Source organism: Pteropus vampyrus, unplaced genomic scaffold, assembly GCF_000151845.1.
Source record: "Pteropus vampyrus isolate Shadow unplaced genomic scaffold, Pvam_2.0 Scaffold28, whole genome shotgun sequence".
In the NCBI taxonomy this organism is placed as follows: Eukaryota; Metazoa; Chordata; class Mammalia; order Chiroptera; family Pteropodidae; genus Pteropus; species Pteropus vampyrus.
Window position 1 is genome coordinate 7,206,146 of NW_011888809.1, and position 21,358 is coordinate 7,227,503.

A 21,358-nucleotide genomic window follows, 5' to 3' on the forward strand; every position below is an offset into this window, starting at 1 on the left:
CCGAACATGGCATTTATGGTCTCTTATAACAAATGGCACAACTGTGATTTGTTTTATGGTCTGCAAAGTATGGTGACTGTGTGGCAAAGCAATGAAGACTAGAAATAAATGCTGAAAAATATATAAGCAGTCAATAGCCATCTGTTTTAAATTTCCTCTCAGTGATTATCCCTTCTTATCTTCCTAGTATCCAACTTCAGATAGTAAAGTAAGAATTTATTTTCAGATACCTGAAATAATAATAAATTAGGTCTTTGGCACCTGATTGCCTGCACCAACTTATCCTTGTTCGAAAGGAACTCTTGAATAACCTAGCAAGAAAAAAGAAAATAGGAATTGAGGCTTCAAAGTTTTTTAAAAAGCTTCTGAAATAAACACATTTGAATTATTAGTTATTACCTCATGGAATGGGAACCCCTCACAACTGCAAGCTTTTCTGAAAATAAATTATATACATGTTACTAATACAATCCGATTCTAAAATGAACTTATCCGATCTCCTCTCATTTAATGAAAAATGTCTTTGCACACTATCCCAGCCATAAAGCTTCTCCTTGAATCACTGTTTAATTACTATCTTCTGAGATGGCCTAATTTCTGAACAGAACCAAGAAATGGATTTTGTGAAATGTTATTCATTTAGATATGGGGGAAGGTTATATGGAACTAATTCAAACAGGCCATGCCCAAAAAGAATGAATTAAAAAAAAAAACAACTCACTTCTTAATGTTGTTCTCCACAGCAATGAGCTGCCTCTCATGCTCCGCACAGTGCCACTCACAGGGACAGCAGTATTCACTGCCATGTGGTTCACAGTGTCTCTCAGTCTGACATAATTCGCATCCATTACGTTCATGAGCCTTAAGTGAACCTTTATGGAGATACGAAGTAAGATTTTGTACAATTTTTACAATTTAGTACTGCTTTTTACAATTTTTTTTTTTTGCCTTTATCCAAATTTTCGAAAACGAATACTGCCTGGCACAGTGCCTAGTATATAGTAGGGTTTCGATTCATTTAGGTTGAATTATGTAATGACCACAATAGTAATTCTTAGAATAAAGTAGGTCTTGACACTATCATATGACACTACTTTTTTTTATTTCTGTAAATCACTCTTCTATCTGAAAGTTTCAATTTGTAACTTGAAATTATACATTTATAATAATCAACAATGGAGATTTTTGTGGTTTATTTGATAGCTACATACAAAAAAGTAGGATATAATTCTTATTAGCAGTATTAAAAAGATTATTTACTTAATAGAATAGTTCAGGAAATGGTTCCTTTAATGAGAATATTTAAAAAATACAGCAGTTAATTACCTCTGCTAGCGTCTAGCTCTCAGTTACCTGGAGCTAATTTTAAACTATGAATCAGGACTGTGGCACAGGTGTGGGGCCCTAGTCCCCTTTAAAAGGAAAGCATCACTATCTTCGACATTGTTTTGAAAATACAGAAGAACATGCATAATTGATGTGACCTAAAATTGTCATTTATAAGATATCAAAAAAGTATAGATAATGGAATCTTATGTATAAGAACATTTATGTCTTCCATGATATCATCTATAATTTAACGATGTTATTGAAACATTAACACAAATAGATAAAACAGAATTTCTTTTAAAAGATGATTTTAAATCATTTCCTAATCTCTCCTGAGAGTGAAAGGCCTTCTGATTTAGTACATATCAGAGACATCTTTTTTTAACCTAAACTAATGAAGAACCAAGCTATTTTCAATAAAATGAACATATATTAAAATTAGTTTTAATACGTTATCTTCGCACACAATAAAAATGCATGATAGGACAATTAAAAATCATTTAAGTTTATAAATATATCACTGATATAAAAACAAATGGTTTCAGTTCCACTTTCTCCTAAGACTTATCAGTATATTTTTTCTTCAAATGGATTTCTATACTGAAAACATAATTTTAAGATCTATGATACCAATAAATAATTTGGTATCATAGTATAAAACTGTACTTAACCTATATTTATCGTTTGTATCACATTATTTCATTCACTTAACATTTATTGAATGTCTACTATGTATATGTGACACAATTGCCGACTCGGAGGATTCCCATCTAGTGGGGAAGACAGGTATGTGAAATATAACATAGGAACAGGGATGAACGTGTGGGTATGTGACGCTAATGCTCTAAGATAACATTCCCAGCGTCTGCTTACCTGGATGGGAACACACGGAGCAATGAGCCAGTTTTTTAACAGTTACTGGTTGTTCATTAGAAGAGCAAGATGTTTCATTCCACTGCATAAACCTTTAAAAGAAAATGGTTTTAAAAAGAAGAAAAAAAAACCAAGGTCACCAAAATGGCACCAAAATGCCATGTTCTCATCAATATCAAGCTATTCTGTTCCCTCCTACCTGCATACTTATTTTCTCTTTGGTGGTAGATAAAGTTGCTGGCCCAGACTGGGGAAATCTTCAATCTGTGGGCTTCGATTTTTAAATGTGGCCTCAGGGACAAAAAATTGCAACAGAGGAGGAGAGAGAGAGTCAGAGATAAGGAGAGGAAGAGGGAGAAGGACTGAGAGAGATGGGGAAGGGTAAAGGAAGAGGGAGAGAAAGACCTGTGTGTGTGTGTGTGTGTGTGTTTGTATTCATATATTCATCCATCTTTTTTTTACAACAACCTTCACGTAGACATGTATGTAGGGAGAATGATCTGAATCCGTTTTTGATCTCCTCTCTGTGTGCCAGAGTATAAAATAAACAGAATCATGTACATGAACCCTTCCGTATATCAAAATAAGGATGAAGGGCAAAGTGTAAAACTAAATATAACATCAAGCTTCTGGGTAAGAACTGTTTAAAAAAATCCAGATTATTTGAAAGGATCATTTTCTTAATATATTACGTAAACAGCAAAAACATTACCTGTTTATCATGAAAGACTTTAAGAAAATGTATATTACTAAAATGTCTACTAAATAAAAGTTAATTTTGGGCTAAAGTTCCAGCTCAACATAAAACCACCAAGAGGATAATTAAGTATTTATCATAAAACTTATGTGTTCTGATGGTCTTCTATTTACGGAAGTTAAAGTTCAAGTAAAAAGCTAAATTAACCTCTTCAGCTCACTGTGTTGTAACTGGCACTAAGGGTTCCCGTTTAACTTTTAGAATTTCTAATTCACTTTCCACAAAGACCAACTATAAGCTTCCTAAAAATTAGCATTAATTGCTGGTGAATAAATAACAAATAGAGCTTCAAAAATTAAAAATAACTAGGGAAATATGTTAATCAATATTAAAATGACACAATCATAACAAGAAATGTAATGTCATTATTTTCAAATGTTCAGAACAACATTTAGTAAAATGTTGCCAAAAGTATAAATTTACAAAACCTTTTTCAATATGAATGAATTGTAGTTAGCCGAGTACCATATTTGCTTGTTTTTCCTTCTTTGTATTATTTTTCCCAATTCCCAAATGATTCCTTAAAACTTACCTGCGTGCCAAAGTATACCTCTTTTTCCTGCTTTGGCACAGTAATCACTGATATCAATAATGGATTTATTGACGTCTTATACCTATCAATAGCTTTATAGCTGAAAGGGAAGCATTATAGGAAAGAGCACAGTGACTTACAAACTTTTGTCATGGTCATTCTTTCTTGATTTCTACAACTAATCTTTTCTTTCGTGCAATCACCATCTCAAACCTATTGGAGGCCAAGGCTGTTTTAAGTCTCCCAGTATCTTAGTTTCTTTCCTTTATTCATTTTATACTTTATCATCAATTATATTACTTTTTATAAACCATTGCTTTCACCAAGTAAATATAATTCCCATGCTTTCAAAACTAAATAGCATAGTGTGTAAATTTCAATATATACTGTATCTTAATGGTCTTAAATCCTTAAATTGTACAGTCTAAATGAATTAGAATTAATGTATTACTACCGGTATGATTATAGAAGAAAGGATAATCGAGTAAAAATTTTGATCAAGTGTTACTATTATTAAATACATATAATGTCAAGCATTTCACTTTTAAAAAGTAAATACAACATCGAAGTATTTCGTACCCAAAATAATTTTAAATATAAATTATTTTAATATTATGCTATCTTTACATGGTGGTAAAATAGTCTAAAATAGCCTGTGTGGCAAATGCCCATGGTTATAAATAAAAGCATTTGACATCTTACTATTTGTGTTCGTAGTGAGTTAATAATATTGAAAAAAACATAGTATGGCTTAGGATATATATACTCTCATCCTTTCTTTGGAAAAGTTCAGAATAAATAAAAATAACTGATTTCGAATGAAAATTTAAATCAGTTTAAAAATATAAAACCCTTTTTTAAAGAGCATAATACTTTTTGTAACATTCACTATTAAGTTTAACAAGAATAAAAGTCTAATGTCACGAGAAACTATAATTTTTGGTTACCTCTGAAGTAAACTTTGCCCTTTCAAAATGTGTATAAGTTTCAACGCCTGCTCTTTTCCAACTCCAGGGACTCCCTTTCAGAAAGTGGAAAAAGAAATTCAAATGTTAATCACCAGGGAATGAATAAATATCGTTAAGTCTATTCGATAGAAGATTGTGCCACTGAAAGAATAGGGTGTCTTTATGTAATGAGAAGTGCAAGATATACTGCTATGCGGAAGATGAAAATTGCTGAATGGCACACAGTGTGATCTAGATTTGTTAGTTAAACACCGATTATATTGTTAATCTATGCAAACAAAAAGGCAAAGGATTATATACCAAACCACTGATAGTGTTTATTTTAGGGAAGGGAGGAACATAATTTTAGAGGGTGTTCACTTTCTTTTTAATTATTTTGATAATATTTTAATTTGACCTAACTTTATAATCAGGAAAAAGCATTTAATGATATAAACATTTAATGATATTAATATTTAATAGTTAAAGATCCAGAATCAAAAGAGAACAGAAGAGACTTTCAAGTTAACCCTTTAAATTAATAACAAGGGAATTAAAACAAGCATTAAGTTTCCAACACAATAAACATGTATTCTCATGACAATTTCCAGTTTAAATTGAGTCTTCTAGTTTCTGTAAAAGTTTATGAATATGTCCTTAAAAGCAGGGCTGCTATTTAGCCAATATGGACTAGGATACACTTATCAGTGTTAAAACACTTCCAAACTAGTTAGTAAATAGCCACTACCCAATCCTTGCTGGCAAAGGGGTCTCCTCTCTAACCTGAATCCTCTTCCCAACTCACCAGGATCCTGCTACTAAAATGGTAGCACTAGGCACCATTTAGAGGGTTTCCATAAACATACGTCTTTGGCGTACCAGTTGTGATATATCATCCTTCTTGTATTAGCATTTAGCTACATCTTAAATTTTTTGAAGGCAAATCATGTTAGTACATAGTCTTAAAAATCTTTACATAAACAATAAAATAGATGGCAGTTTTGATCACAAAGGATACAAAACATCAAAATAGCTAATGCTAATTAATATATAATGTAACACCGCTGTAGCTCAAGTTGGTTTCTGTGAGCTCAAGTTTGCAAATTTTTTCTTACATTCAACACTGGGCTGTTTTTAGTCTTTATGATAAAATTACATACGAGAAACAGGAATCTTCTATTTCAGAATGACAATTATAATAAATTACTTTGTGTTATTTAAAAGTTTTTTCTTCCTGCTTCCTTTACTTACTAGTTAGAAAAAATGTTGATTCCTCTGGTCATTGATGACATAAATTAGAAATTAGAGTTAATAATTTTACTATCCTGTTGCTCTCTTCTTCCCTTAGTATTCTGAAGAATAAAATTATATGTCTTCCTTCTCCAGATGTCTCCTGAGGATAGACTAGACAGTATAGTATAATGAAGATTTAGTAAGGACACAGAGATGCTTAGTAGAGCACAATGATAGGACCATGTAGGAAGAACTACAATGCACTTTATAGTTAGCGTGTAAGAATGGGGATATCCTCGTAATTCTTAATTCATCACTTATCTACTGTAACTATTTGTTACAGTACCAAATCGTTTATCTTAAGATATCAATAGAAGATTTTCATAACAAAACGGAACGCCATACTAAGAGGCATGGAAGGATGAATGGCTTCCCCTAATAATCAAGTAGCCTAGCGACAGTAAAAATAATGCTGGGCATGTGCACAGTTGCAAAGTTAAAAGGCACATAAAACCAAAAAATAGACAAAACGTGACAAAACGTGATATAAACAAAACATTGGCATGAGACAAAAAAAAAAGAGTAATTTTTATATTTCTTTAAAAAGGTAGTTGAATTTGCATGTGAATCTCTTAATCTAGAGTAATGGTTTACTGAGATTCAAGCTATGGTACCAGTTATTATTCTATTCTCATTTATAACATCCAGTCCCAATGAGCCAGCTTTTTAACGCCACTTGAAATGCCAATTATTTTAGTATTGAATAGTTTATTATGCCTAAAATTATATTCTAAATCATATTCCTATATTCATATTTATGCAGCACATAAGGTATCAAAAAAGACACACTAGGAATAGGAATAAATGTGAAAATTTCAGCATACTTTTGGAAGATAATCACAGCCAAGTAGTATTGCCAGTCCAACCAGAGCATCTCTATTCAAACCTAGTTCACTCATGATAGACGACATTGTATAACAGTCAACATGTGGGTCCTAGAGGAAAGTACAGATTTCGTTTAATCTTCAAAAAGTAAATATTTATACATTAAAAACACTAGACAACAAAACTTGTCAAAGTTGTTTCTAAATGTTTAATTATTCCTAAAAGTTTAAATAGAAAAATTACCTGATCACCAGAATCTAAAAGTAGATTTTCACCTTACAAAATTAAATACTGTAAAATGTATATTACTGAAAGTAAACATTCCCTAAAATTGTATCATCTAAACTTAACTATTAGTAACAATGTGCTGCATCTTCTTACAGAAAACATTTTCCTTAACACACATATACAAACATTATTAATTATATTTTTAAGTAAGATTATATAAAATTACTATTTTGCAATATTTCTTGCCCACTAATATATCTAGATATCGTTAATGTTAATAATATAAACTTTTTATTTATTTATTTTTTTTAGGCAAGGCAACCCTTGGTTGACCTCACAGATTGCAAGGACCTTGTCAGCTTACGATCCCTTATTTTATTTTATTTATTTTATTTTATATTTTACGCCAACAGCACCTGGTCTTCCTAGGTGGTCTCCCATCCAAGTACTAACCAGGCCCAACCCTGCTTAGCTTCCAAGATCAGACAGGATTGAGCTTGTTCAAGGTAGCATGGCCGTAGACTAATATACACTTTTTAAATGACCACTTACTCTCACATTATACGGTAGTGTTTCTGAGGTCGTGTTTCTCCATGGCCACACTGCTAACATTTTCGGAGAGATAACAGAATTGTCTGGCGAGAGGTTTAGCTTTCCTGGCTCCAATCCGCCAAACTTCTAGTCTCTCTCTTGCCCAGCCATGAATCGCTACAACCAAAATGCCCCTCGAGCTACCTCCCTAGCTGAGAACCATGGCTGTATTTGACTAATCCGCATCAGTGGGCATTTGGGCTGTTTGCCAGACTTTTGTAATTACTAACAATACTACAATTCACATCCTTGCATTATCTTTCCTTGCGTCTCTTTGAGGATACCTAAAAGTAGAAATTTTGGGTCAAAGTGATATATTCCATACGCAATTTTATAATATACTGTCGAAGCTTATTTAGAATTAAACCATGTGAAACAAGTCAAGCCCTTAGGAAAGAAATCCACATTTCAAAGAGAATGGCAATGATATTTTTAATAACGGTTAGCATTTCATTTAGCCATTGCTACGTGCCAGGTATTATGGCAAGCATTTAAATACATTATTTCATTTCATTATTTAATAATCCCTTTTGAAAAAAAGTAGTTTGAAAAACAAGCGCTGGCAAAGAGAAAGAAAAAATACCTTGGATGTCATAGTGAAATTCCTATATACGGTCTGGGCCCCGTAAAGGAAAGCGTCTCCGTCGTCAGTGAGGCAGCCGTCCACATAGCCACTGGCGTTGAGGTAGGCGCACATGGCTTCAGCTTCCCCAGCAGCCTGCACCCAGGGGATTCCTATGCAGTCCAGCAGTTCCAGACACTGAACAGAGAAAGTAGATGCGAGAAATCTAACAACATTTTTACTGCTAATTTTTTCAGTGTTTAATGTACTTCCTCTATGTTACAAATGTTAATAGTAGCTATTTAGGTGTTTTACAAATTATGATACTTAAAAAACAATTAGAAATTTGAACACTGACTATGGCATTAAGGAATGATCACTGAACTTTTAGGTGTGATAATAAAAATTTTATCGTGGTTATTTTTTGTTAAGAGCCCTTATCTTTTAGACAAAGGTATTGAAATACTGAAACAATATTATATCTGGGATTTGCTTCAAGATAACATGGGAGCACGGCAGTGGGGCGATAGATGAAACAAGTTTGGCTAAGAGTTAATAATTATTTAAGGTTGGTGATGGGTTACTTTTGTATTTTTTACAATTTTCTGTAATGAAAAGTTAAACATTCTTAATGTCGATTACAAAATAATCAGATAGAGGAGAATTGAATTTGGGTGGTAAACAGAAAATGCAATATACAGATAATGTATTATTGAATTGTACACTTGAAAATATATAATTTTAGTAACCTATGTCACCCCAAATTTAACTGAAAAAAAGTAATCCATATTCAATTTTCATTGTTTCGCTGAATGGTGTCTCCAGATTCTGGAAATATCTTTAAATGCTTAATAATCACATTAAAATTTACATCTGTAAAACTTTACAGAAATTCTTTTCACATGACGGTTAATCTAACATAAGGTCTTCCGAAGACGATGCTATTATACAATTTTAACTTGAGGCCTTGAAGTTCACTTGCTTTCCTCATATCATCTCTTCCGCATAATGAAACTGTCAGATTGTGGGACACCACACAGGGGTCACTTACTGATGGCCTCCTACGAAGTCATTTCTGCGCAAGATGTTTCCATCGATTTGCTGATGCAAAAACAATCCTCTGCGAGTTTGCTTTGGGTTATGAATTTAACCCAGCTGGATAGCTTATAGTTTAGTGTTATAGCCTAGTGCATTCTTTCTTGTCAGATCTCATTCTCACCTTCTCTCACTGGGGAATACTGGGTATGGTAAGGAAAAGAGGCTACTTGTTTCTAGAGACTGATAGAATAAATATCTCTTTTGCTTTAATTGATTAATGGCTTGCATGCTATATTACAAAATAAAAACCTCTGCCAGGTGTTGCCCAAGGTGGACAAGGTTCAAAAAGACAAAGTACTATGTTGACAAAAGGTACTTTTCAGGACTCTGGCCAGGTGACTTTAGAGAGGGTTTTGTTACAGGTGATATTCTGTTGAAACACCATAGCTGCTTTGACCTTCCTTTAGATAAGAAGTGACCTTTCATAATAAACAAAAGAGTTTGAAAGTCATTTCAGATTCCTGTGCCATATGTTATTCCAATTCTTTTAAAAAACCAGCAAACAATTTGTGATAAGGCTGGCTGTAAATTTCCTTACCCTAAATCTTGGTCACGCAGTGGAGGTGGTGCTGGAGGAAGACTAATTTGTGCTTTTCATGCTTTTATCTAAAAGTTGGCATGGATTAGTTGAAAGTAGGGCCTAGTCACTGAGGGTACAGAAATAGGAAAATGAAAAACGGGCAAGTAATACTGAACAAAATGCCAAAGAACACCCAATTGCTGCAATAAAAAAAACAGGAATGGAGCAATTTTCTCAAAAAGAGATGGTCATCTTTTTGCTTTATACTGGGTATTTAATGTCCCTAAGTATGTGGACTGTGATTATTTCTAGGAACTGATTAAACAATAAATAATTAGAATCCAGTACAGATATTTTCTTCAACTACTGAGAGTTATTAAGGTAGAACGGTCACTAATTAAAAACTATTCTTAAAAAACATCACAGAAGAATAAAAAATAGAATTTCAGGAGAAAATGATTATTAATTTATGCCATGCCTTTTAAAAGAAATGAAAATTTTAACTAAAAAGTAACTACAAAGTATCGAATCTGATTCCTCTTGTTTACGACATCAGCTTTCAGCTTTGGGAGTTCCCCTGCCATAAGGAATACCAGTTTTACGTCCAGTTAAATATGAGATATAAAAAAAAAAATTCCTGAAATTTAAAGAGCTATAAAATCACTCCTAAACTTTAGTCTGTTCATTCCACTTTGGGTAATTTTATCTTAAAATCCCAAATCACAAGAGAAAGCTATGTACACAAAAATGTTCATAATTTCGCATATAATAGAGAAGAGCTGAAAAGTACACAATATACACAATCACAGGGAATAACTTCATAGCTTCAAACATGTTGCACAACCACTACAAGTTCTGAATTTGGAAATATGGATAGGAGATGTTAAGTGAAAAGTCCAAGATAAAAATTATTTATGCGCTATTGTGACAAGTTTTAAAATATATATACATTTGAAAAGAGACAAAATAATCATAGCTTCCTATTGTTTTAATAATATATTTTATTTTCTTATGATTTCTCTTAACTTGTATAGAAATATATAACATTTTATAACAAAAAATACATTAAAATATAATAATAAGTGCTTTAAAAAATTACAAAGCCCTAAGGAAAGCCAAATATGTATTTAATATGAAGCATCATCAATCTTGAATGAGTGAAGTATGCATTAATGAGATCTCTATTCTGGGAATTCTTTTAAGTGCTAAGGATGTCATAGAAGATAATATGTGTCAAGTCCATATACTAGTTGCTTCAGATATTAGATATTTAGACATTTTCTCTAATTTCACCACATCTCTGCAAAGTATTACTATCCTCATTTCAGAGTAGGAAATGCGGTAAATATAACTTAAAAATCTTGCCCGACACCTTAGAGTTTCAAGATGCCAGAGCCAGAACTTGAACTTTGGTCCTAAATATAAACTCTTTTCTCTATCCACACCGGCTTTCTGTATAGAATAATGTTAGTGAGTACTAAAGATGATTATATAACAAGCTTTATCAAAGTAAAATGTCCTAGAATTATTAAACCAGAATTATTAAAGCAGATCTGAATGCTTACCTCTCTCAAGACTGATTTAAAATATGATCTCCCTGTTTTCTGAGACCGTGTTTTCTCAGAAAGCCCATATCGAATCTGATTCCTCTTGTTTATGACATCAGCTTTCAGCTCTGGGGGTTCCCCTTCCATAACAAATACCAGTTTTACATCCATCAGAGTTAAATATGAGATACGAAAAAATAAATTTCTGAAATTTAAAAATTAGTAATATATTAATCATCATATATTGATAGCAAAAGTCAACATAGCAGTGTGATATAATGGCAAGAACATCAGACTAGTATCTAAAACATTTTATTTGTTATGATTTTATTTTAACTGGATTGAGCAACCACTAAATGCTATGTGGCAAATGGTTTAGAGGAGGAGGTGGCTAGGAGCTGAGGGAGAGAAGCTAGTGAAGATGTTATTTCAGCAGTACAGATGAGAGATAATGTTGGTGTACATGGAGGTGGTGCCTCTGGACATCGAGAGAAGTTTATGAACACAAAGCATATTTTGGAAGTAGAACTGGCAAGACTTCCTGATGGATTAGACATGGGGCTGGGAAAAACAGGGAGAGAATGGCTCTAAAATTTCTGGCTGTGGTCACTGAAGCATCCAAGTGGGCATGTTAAATAGGCAGCTAGGTATGTGAGTCTGGAGCTCAAAAGGTAAGAGGTACAAATTTGTGAATCATCAACAGAAAGATGGGAGATCTAGACATGTTAATATATTTTAAAATCTCAAAATATAAAACAAGATATGAAGTGGAAACAAAACCGAGACATCAATTGCTTATGCAATCACACATTTATACTCTAAGAACATTTACTATACCTGAGATGGGGCTTCATGACCGTTCCAATCATTTTTTTGACTGACTGTGCTTCACATACCCAGAGACTCAGGTCAACTGCAATGGTTTTCCCAACAAGACTATGCAAGTGGACGGGATGCTTAACAGGCTCCAAAATTTGCCACAAGTCATTCACTCCCATTCTGGTTATTTTCTGTTGTTATCTGCAACACACTTTCAAAAACTGTTAAAAGACACAGAAGCTCAGAAAAGAAATTCAATAAATATATTGAAAGCTAGTTTAGGATAATCCCATAAATATAAATAATTCTCCTAATTTCTTTCATTAGCCAGCTTTTTAGAATGAATCAAGAATACCTAAAACATTAAAAATGGTGGTAAATAACTACTGGCTACAAAAGTACTGATGCGATTAACAAATTAAAAGTTATCTGCAGATTGCAGTATGCTAACTTTGTCCTTAAAATCCACTCATATCACCAAATATGGACTTCTCTATAGTACTGAAAAATAAAGTTATTTTTAAATTTAATATAAATCAAATATCAATAGTCCCCTCATCCCTCCTCTTTCTTTCCTACGTCCTCGTTAGCAGTGGCCATGAATAAAATTTTTTACGCAGTTACCTTAATATTGCATGAAACTTAAAAAAAAAATTTTAAGTTACTCCCCCAAATGGTGATAATTGGCTTTGTTCCAGCTAACAAGAAGCAGTAATAAATGCAAACGGACTGAAAAACAGGAATGCTGTTACTTACATTTACCTTCCTGAGCATTCACTCCTTGATTTTCCTAAAGCGGGACTAGGACTGGCTACTATCATAATCAGGAAAAAAAAAAAAAGAAAGGCAAGGAAACAGGAAAACAAGCAAACAAACCAAAGGAAAAATAAGAGGTTAATTAAGGAAAACTCTGATGAAGATAGAAAATGTGGAGTTGAAGGAATATGGAATTATCTTTTTAAAGAGCATTGACTGGCTTTTTAATTGCAAGGTCACACATGTTCATTTTAAAGAAAAAAAATTTTTTTAACCTATAGTCCCACTATCCAAAGAAAACTAATGTTAAACTCTTTCCTATGTACATGACATTTTAAAAACAAAATTGGCTTAAACTCTGCTATTGTAACCTCTCTGGTATTTTCTATAGGCTGATTAACAAACATCTACATCGTTTGTTATTATTTAAAAAAATATTATGCATTTGCTATGAAGATTCGGTCTGACTATACAAATATAATCTAGATTATCATCCTCTGAATAATGACCTTAATTCATTCCAAAAACACAAGGTATTATACAAAAACACAAGTATAGTCTAAAAGCTATATGCAAAGACCATAATGTGAAATCATTCTAAATAAAAAGCACTGTATTGTCTGTTCCTTTAACAGAATTCATACGAAAAACAGATTTTCTCAAATTGTACGTGGCTGCAAAGAAAATAAATGCTGGCAGTGCTGCTGTCAATTTTTTCTGAACTTTTCTGAATCTTAATTTTATAATGTGACCAGTGACACCTAAGAATTATTTTGTGCACTCATTTTTATGAAGAACTGCACAAATATATGCTATGCCACTTTACAAACGAAAATATACAGATTTAAACGAAATAGTATTTATTTCACATGAAGAAAGCCCACTGATTGGGAATTGGAGCATAGATTCAGAGTTAAGGTTTTATATCTTTGTTAATATAAAAAGTAGTTATTCTGGGAAAAAAGTGAGGACACATATGTTTTTCTAAGGCACTATTATTGTGAAGAGAAAGATTTTAAACCATCAGAACGCATAAAACAAAAAAAGAGAAAGTTTGAGGGGGAAGTTTTTGTTAATAGTTTTGGTCTGCTTTGTGACTCTAGCTGGATACTGGAATGGATTGTTATTTAAGTAAATTGTGCAATTCCTCTCTCTGGAAAGACATTATCATAACTGATCTTATTTCATTTAAATGTGACCCTGACTCTAGCAGTCAAAATTTTAAATGCCAGTATCCCCTAATTTAGCAATAGCTCTCCTTGGAATTTAAGATATGTTCTTAGTTGTGTGAAGATTTATACACCAGGATATTCATTGTGCACTGTTGATAATACTAAGACAATGGGAAGAACCAAATGTCTATCAGTAAAGGGCATATCTTCAAGTATATTATGGTATGTTCAAACAATGGAATAGATGATGCAGCCAATAAAAATGGCATAGATCTATGTGTACTAATAAAAAAGTCTGTAAGTTTTAGAAGTGAAAACAGGTACAATATAGGTTACCTGTTAAGGATGACTAAAGATGAGATAAGAAAAATGACTCTTCAAAGTATATTCCTTTGTGTTGTATATTGTTTTAAATAACTATATATATGTTATTCTTCTAATTAAAAATGTGGTCCTATCTGTAAAGGGTTGAGAAAATAAACTTGAAATCTTTAGGTGGTTTACTTCTAGCCTAAATGTTAAGCGACCGAATATGGATATAGTTTATGGTCAAATTAAAAACCAATGTTCTGCAAATTTATGAGTACCTTAATATCAAATATGACTTCAGTGTGGCTTTTTAAGGAATGAGATTCACATTTCCTGGTTTCCTTCAGAATGCCTAGGAATTCGTCACATGGTCTTTTCTCTGGCCCTTTGAGCTCTAAAATTCAATCCTTCCTATCATGTCTCTAGAGCTTGATTACATAAGTTGACTACACATATGTAAATGAATAGAAATGAATGAAGATTGTAAGGTAGTACAGCATTTTTTATTATGTCACACAGAAATACACATTTATGTGTAGGGCTGTGACGTAGACTGTATTCCTTCTGAGAATTGTGGGAAAAACAAATTAGAGAAACACTGATGAAGGAGACTCTTAATTTTATAAACTGTAGTTCTCTCTGTATTTCAAACACATTAGGATCATTTTGTAAAGACTTTAATGTAATATATTATTTACTAGAGCAGCCACGCCTAGGGGGGGAAAAAAAAAAAGCCCAGAATTGATTTTCTTAATGTATTAAAAATCCCAAGGATTGGAGCCCTTAAGCAAGATAAAGAGGGTTTTTTTTAAACTAGGCCCCTAAACGATACCTTTAATATAACAAGACCATTAAACTTAAAACTTAATTCCTCATATTATTTGTTTCTTTTCTCAGAAATAAACGTGGTTTAAATAATAGGAATCTGTGGTTATGCTACAGAACTAGCACTGGCAGTGGAATCAACATGGGCAGTGCCCACTGAGGACATCTGTTTGGTTATTCTTTTATTATATTATGAGCAAAAGACGACAAAGCTGTAACAACGGCTAAACACAACTGCTATAAATAATGAACAGGCAAAAATAAAAGTGTAACAGAATTATCTGTCCATTTCCAGAGAGGTAAAATTTGAGTTATTATCTCTGAGCTAGTGTTTTTTGCTCCACTTTTCCTTAGTATGTAACATTTTTAGAAAAAATGTCTCTTTCAATTGCCAATCCTTCTGGTCACTGTATTTTTAAGTTTATCTCAAAGCCTTTTAAATCACTGTGGCATCTGAACCTAGTTCTCAAATGTCTATTGAAACGGATTTGAAAAAGTTTAGTTTCTTTTGTGCTCAAGCACATTTCTATAAAGTAGTAATGCTGTTTTTTCACAAGCACAAAAGAATTGCTACTGTGAAATAAGTCTTTTTCCACTTTTTTCTCTGAATGATGGGAATCAAGGGGACATTTTTATAGGAGCTATCCTCTACCATGTGCCCCAATAAATTTTTCTCTTGGTTACTTAACCATTAATGAATTTCTATTAGACCTTCTTGAATCAATGGAAAACTTTTTATATCCTTCACTTCCTTTAACTAAAAAAATAATGGCTCAGGACTATGCCAAGCAACAATATTTAACAGATCAGGGGTAGGGCACGGGAACTGGAAAGTGAGCAGAAAGACTTACAGGAAGAATATTTTTAGAGTCAGTTAGAGGCAGACTACACTGGAAAGGACATTACTGCTGAGTCCCCTTTGAAGCCTACAGTAAAGGCAGTGTTCTTCATTCTCCCTAATATTATTTAGCCCACTTCTGATAACTTCTCTAAATTCTTGACTAGAACAACTAATCCCTACTTTATTTTTACATTGATGTGTAATATGCATCTAATTCTGGATTCCAACACCTCTCAAAACTGTCTTACCCTTGGTCTTTCCCAAATATCCATGTGCTTAGGCCAAAAAACTTAAGCATTTTTGATTCTTCTCTTTACTTTGCTCTCCAATAGCAACCTGATAAGCAAGTCCTCTATCTTCAAAATCTATACTAAATCCCCATTTCTAATGATATTCCCCTAATGCTGCCTGTATATACCTGTTAATATCTCCCAACTGGTCCCCTGCTTCTACTTTTTGCTGTTCTCCACACCATACAATCATTCCCCCAATAGAAGCCAGAGCGATCTTGTTTAAAAACCGAAAACATTAAAATCATCATCCCTCTAGTAATGGATAGTGAATTTCCTTAAAGGTGACATAACTTGTTTATCATAATTTACTTCTTCATATATGGTGATGTCTTAAAACAGTTGAAAAATGCAAAAAAAAAAAAGTAAAATTACATAAGTGTTCTAAATGTAATACATCCTTTTAAAATACAATTTTAGGACTATCTTCAGTAGATCTACAACATAAATTGTTTAAATTTCCTTTTGAAAACCACTCATGTTCCTTATGAAAATCACTCATAAAAGGATAATTTTAAAAGAATACCTCAATAGTTCCGAAAGGATAAAATTATATGAAATGTATACTTATGAAAATACCTCATTTTAAGAATACAGTTAATACAAAATACCTTATTCCCACGATCTATTGTTTTTCATTTGTTACTTTTTTTGCATCATCCCTTCTTCTGAAGTGACATTAAGTAAAAATGATAAGACTATCAAAGCATGTAAAGTTCCAAAAAGGAACAGAATGCAATAGCTTTTAAGATATTCAAGTACAACTACACTCAAAGACAGAACAAATGGTTCTTGCATGAGGTCATGCAAGATGAGATTACTTGAAAGTAGCTCAGCATTAAATACAATTTATGTATATTTTGTCTTGTTTTTTATTATTTAATAGGGTGAAATTTTTGTATTGTGAAATTTGGTTAGTCTCTACTCATCTTTTATAATGTAATAATTTTATTGACATCAATCTGATCGTGTTGTCAATGTGTATTACAAAGTCTTCTAAAATATTCACAGTTCTTAAGAATTAGTGTGACATAAGCTTACGTGACTCAACAAAGTCAGAATAACCAATAACGAATAACTTTAATAACTGACTAGTGGCTTAAACTTATTTAGTTTAGTGAAAGAACGCTAGACTTGGGATGGGATATACCACTGACTAGCTGTATAACGATGGAAGACATTTAACAGATCTCCAAAATGAGAGGTATTAAACCAGATGAACATGAGATTCTGATATCTTTTGAATCTTATGACCTACTTTGGTAGCTTGGTACTAAAAAAATAAAAACCCCATCATTCTATTTTAGATTTATTGCTTGGTAGAAAGAACATGAATTTCTAGTTTAAAGAAAGGGCTTAAAAATCCACTTCAGGTTAAAACAACAACAAAAAGAATCCTTTGATGTAACCATATGGTGTCCATAAATCAATTTATATTCCTAAACTTCCTTAAAAGCTAATAAGCTTTTATTGGTAAATTATAAAACTGAATGAGGTGAGAAAAGCCCAAAACCTTGCTAATTCCACTAATGAATCAAATTTAAAGAACATAAAGAGAGGTCAGTGATTTAATTTATGCAAAAAGACACATTTACTAAAGCAATAAGTTTCCAATTTTATTTCATTTTTAAGCAAAAGCATTAGAAAGAAAATTTAACAATGAAGCGAGAAATACTTTAAATTATCTTATTCCCATCTAGAAGACAATCTTTTCATATAAAGATTGGCAAACTGTATAGTATACTTCAGTACAGAATTGTACTGGATGGGATTTACCACATAATTACACAAATTAATGCTGTTTTTTTAATTATTTCATCAGTTTTATTTTCATGTGAATATAACTTAAACTTTGAAGCTTAATGTAACCCAGGTTTAACTTTGTTATCAATAAATATTTATTAAATGTCTATTATTTACCAGAAATTCTATGTGCTGGAAATACAATAATGAAAGATCAAGCACAAGCCTCAATACGGTGAGGCTAGAGATAAAAAGAAAATTATAACAATGTGGCAAATGACAAGAACAGGCACACAGGTAAAGAGGGTGAACTATGGTTTACAGAAAAAGAGGTACCTTACCTACTCTAATGCATCAAGGAAGACTTCTTAAAGGAATTGACCGCTAAGCAGACACCTCCCAACATTTCCCCTTGTTTACCAAGGACCACTTAGACCACATGTTGTAGTGTTTTAGGGTATTTTAATCATCATACTTAACATATCAAAGGGCCACAAAAGGAGTATTATATTTGATTATCTTCAGAAATAAAAGGGTGACTTTGATGGAAGGAATTTCATTAGTGGAGACCAAACATTTGACATCAATTTATTTGGGGGTAGACTGGGGTAGCGGAAAAGGCTGCTTTTTCCCATGTAGAAAGGATGAAAGTAGATTGATTACTTGGTTAGATCAGCAGTCAACGTGAGGAGATGTGCAGACAGAAGCGGTAGCTTAAAGTCGGAGTGAGAAGAGCTCTGAAAGCTGTCAAGGAACTTAAACTTCACTAGTTCCGATCCTTGAGAGGGTTTAAAAGACAGGCTCGCGTGGGAGAAAGAATGATTGTAAATAAACAACCATAATGCCTTAAGGGGTAATTGCTGTAATGGAAGTGTTTTTAAACATCACGTGAACATCAGAAAAGAGGAACACCCAAGTATCCCTACTGAGATCAGAGACAGGGAAGGCTCTTCCGGAGGGCCTGGGACAGGCGTGGGAGTGTGCCCCCCATGTGCCCGGGGGCAGGACATTCAGAACTTAGAGGCCTTGGCGGAGCTGGCAGAGCGCCGAGCGACCGGCGGACACCAAGTTCTCCCCCGCGGGTAAAGCGCAGGACCGCGGGAGTCACCAGGCTCGGGAAGCAGAGCCGGGAGGGGGCAGGCGCGACGGGGACGCGAACGCAGAGCTCGTCCCTAAGCAACATGTTAAAGGAGCCAGTGCCAGGGCCGGGGCGGTGCTGTCTCTCCACCGCTCCGCGGGACTTACCCGGACAACCCTTTTTCCTTGGTTTTGGAGGACGCCCCACCGTCACTAGCCACTTTGGCCTCGATCCTAACGATTCCCTTCAAGTTTCTGAATTTTCTCTTCTCAAAATAAAAAAAAAAAAGATTAAGGAAAAACCTCCTCTTTCCTTTCCCAAACGAAGACTAGCGTTTGGGGGTTAGCACCCAGACTCCGAGAGCTCCTTCAATAACTTCGAACTCAGCGCCTCCCCGCACACGGCCCCGCCTCTTCCGGGAAGTGACTGTCCCCCTTCCTCGCCGGGCCCCGCGCCGGGCTCGCCCGGCTCCCAGCCTGCCCGCTGCACGCATGCGCGAAGCTGTTGCCGGGGCCCCGGAGTAATCTTCCCTTTCACTTAGGCAAATCGACACCCCCACCCCCGCCCCGCCCTGTGTCCCGCGGTGGCGGAGCCCGGCTCCCCGACCCGCTTCCCCCGGCCGCCCACGGGCACTTCCGGCCCCTCCTTCCGACTCCAGTGGCGCGAAAACTCCGAACCGCGCACGCGCGGGCGGAGTCCCGGCGGGCGGGGGGGGGCGGGGCGCAGGCGCGGAGCGTCCGGCGGTGGGCGCCGGGGCGGCCGGGCTCCTGCCTTCCAACGCTGAGGGCGTGCGGTTTCCGGCGGACCAACGGTAGCCAGCCGAAGCCGAGACCCCGTAGGGTGGCCGTGCGTCCTGTTACACCGCGACAGGACCGCCGATCGGGTTCCTTGGGGAGACTTCGACTTGTTCGAGGTAGGGTGAGTGCGCGCGCCTTTGCTCTTTCTTGCTCTGGATCCACCCCCCTGTCGCTGCCCCCTTAGCTGGCGGCCCCCCAACTCGTCTGGTGGCGGCTGGGTCACCCGAGCTGCCGCGGGGTCCAGGCTGGTCCCCGTGGGCCCGGGTGGGCCGGCTGGCGGGCGGGGATCTTCGCGCCCTCTCTGCAGGCGGCACAGGTCCTCTCTGCCGCGGGAAACTTGCTGCTCTGCGCTGGGCCCCTCCTTCGGGGGCTCGGGTGGCGAGGCTCGCAGACCCCGCCTCGGGCTGCAGGACACGGCGCCCGGCGCCAAATGGCCCTTTGGCTTCGAGAAGTAGCCTGCTGGAGGATAGAGGTAAGGGGGTGAGGTTGCGATCGGGAATTGGGTTCTTGCACAAATCTGATACCTCACAAGTAGCAACTTAGGTATCTTTAAGAGATGTGTGCAGACACCATCTAAACTGGATTTGTTGTTACATCCTAGTGTCATGAAAACAGAAACTGTATTGTCTAGAACAATTAAATAGTGATGTTTGGCGCTTTCATGATGGCATTTCTTTTCCCTGTTTTCTTGTGGAAATGAAGTGGAAAAAGAATCCCAATTGGGAATTGCGGAACACAGGACCCAAGGTCGAGAAAGAGCTGTAAAACCAATAGTGCTTGAGATAATTCTGCGATAATTCCGCGATAATTCCTAGAAACATCAACCCCTTGGTATTTAAACCCTGAAGACAGGTTACTCGGAGTATATTCTTGAGTAGGCGATTAAAAGCGAGTGTTTTAAAGACAAGCTATTCTGGAATGTAAATTAAAAAGAAAAAGTAAATTTCTGACTTTTAGACGGCGGCTGTGTATAGTCTTTGAAAATAGTCAATGGCATATACAATGGTCTGCAGAAAATTCCATGGATGAGTGGATGGGGAGGGACCATATTAGAACTACTTAGGTTTATTTTATCTCTTTCTATTACTATATGAAATATAGAGTAACAATTTTGTTTGAATGTGTATTCAAAATTTTCTTGAATGTGTATAGGTACAGAAAAGTTTGGAGCGCACTAGACTATTGCTTGAAAACCTGTTTTTGTGTCACATAGAGCCGGTGTTGCGTGACCATGGGCCAGTCTTATCACTCTTTAAGTTTTCAGTTCCTTTTCTGTAGTTGGAGAAAATAACATAGTACCCAACTCACAGGATTCTTAAATATGTTGGGTGCGTGGGTGAGTGGGGTAGAAAAAGAGAGAGTTACAGTTATATCTCTATATTTATCTGTAATTAAGATAAAACATTTATTGAGCCTGGCAAACATTAAGGACACATGACATACTAAAGTTGTTAAAGTGAAAAACAGGTTTTACTCCCCAAACGTTTATTTTATTGAGTGCCTAGATGTAGAATTTTATATAAAACCTGCCTAAGTCTTGACTATCAGCTTTAGACTTAAGAAAATTAAAGCCGTACTAGGTATTTTCAGGAATTAATAAGTAACAAAATTTTACCATAATAGTGT

The 21,358-nt window shown here is 35.2% G+C and overlaps 2 protein-coding genes and 1 pseudogene across 5 annotated transcripts in view; 1 reads left to right on the forward strand and 2 right to left on the reverse strand.

Moving 5' to 3' along the window:
- GEN1 (GEN1, Holliday junction 5' flap endonuclease) overlaps positions 1-19,336 on the reverse strand; it is a 31,506-nt gene extending 12,170 nt beyond the window's left edge. The window contains exons 1-10 of one of the 4 annotated variants that reach the window (XM_023528545.1): positions 19,103-19,336; positions 11,940-12,122; positions 11,121-11,307; positions 7,959-8,135; positions 6,556-6,666; positions 4,439-4,512; positions 2,203-2,294; positions 722-872; positions 400-436; positions 231-311 (exon numbers count right to left, since the gene is read on the reverse strand). In XM_023528545.1, coding sequence (XP_023384313.1) covers positions 231-311; positions 400-436; positions 722-872; positions 2,203-2,294; positions 4,439-4,512; positions 6,556-6,666; positions 7,959-8,135; positions 11,121-11,307; positions 11,940-12,100 — 1,071 coding nt within the window. In that variant the 5' untranslated portion in view covers positions 12,101-12,122; positions 19,103-19,336. Of the gene's footprint in view, positions 1-230; positions 312-399; positions 437-721; positions 873-2,202; positions 2,295-4,438; positions 4,513-6,555; positions 6,667-7,958; positions 8,136-11,120; positions 11,308-11,939; positions 12,143-19,102 lie in introns of all 4 variants that reach the window. The other 3 variants (XM_023528544.1, XM_011356595.2, XM_023528546.1) reach the window with 3 other exon arrangements.
- Positions 7,189-7,307, reverse strand: LOC111737589 (annotated as a pseudogene).
- A 303-nt stretch (positions 19,337-19,639) lies between the features above and the next one.
- SMC6 (structural maintenance of chromosomes 6) overlaps positions 19,640-21,358 on the forward strand; it is a 58,352-nt gene continuing 56,633 nt past the window's right edge. The window contains exon 1 of the mRNA XM_023528504.1: positions 19,640-19,848. The gene's annotated coding sequence lies outside the window, so the exon portion shown is untranslated. The remainder of the gene's footprint in view (positions 19,849-21,358) is intronic.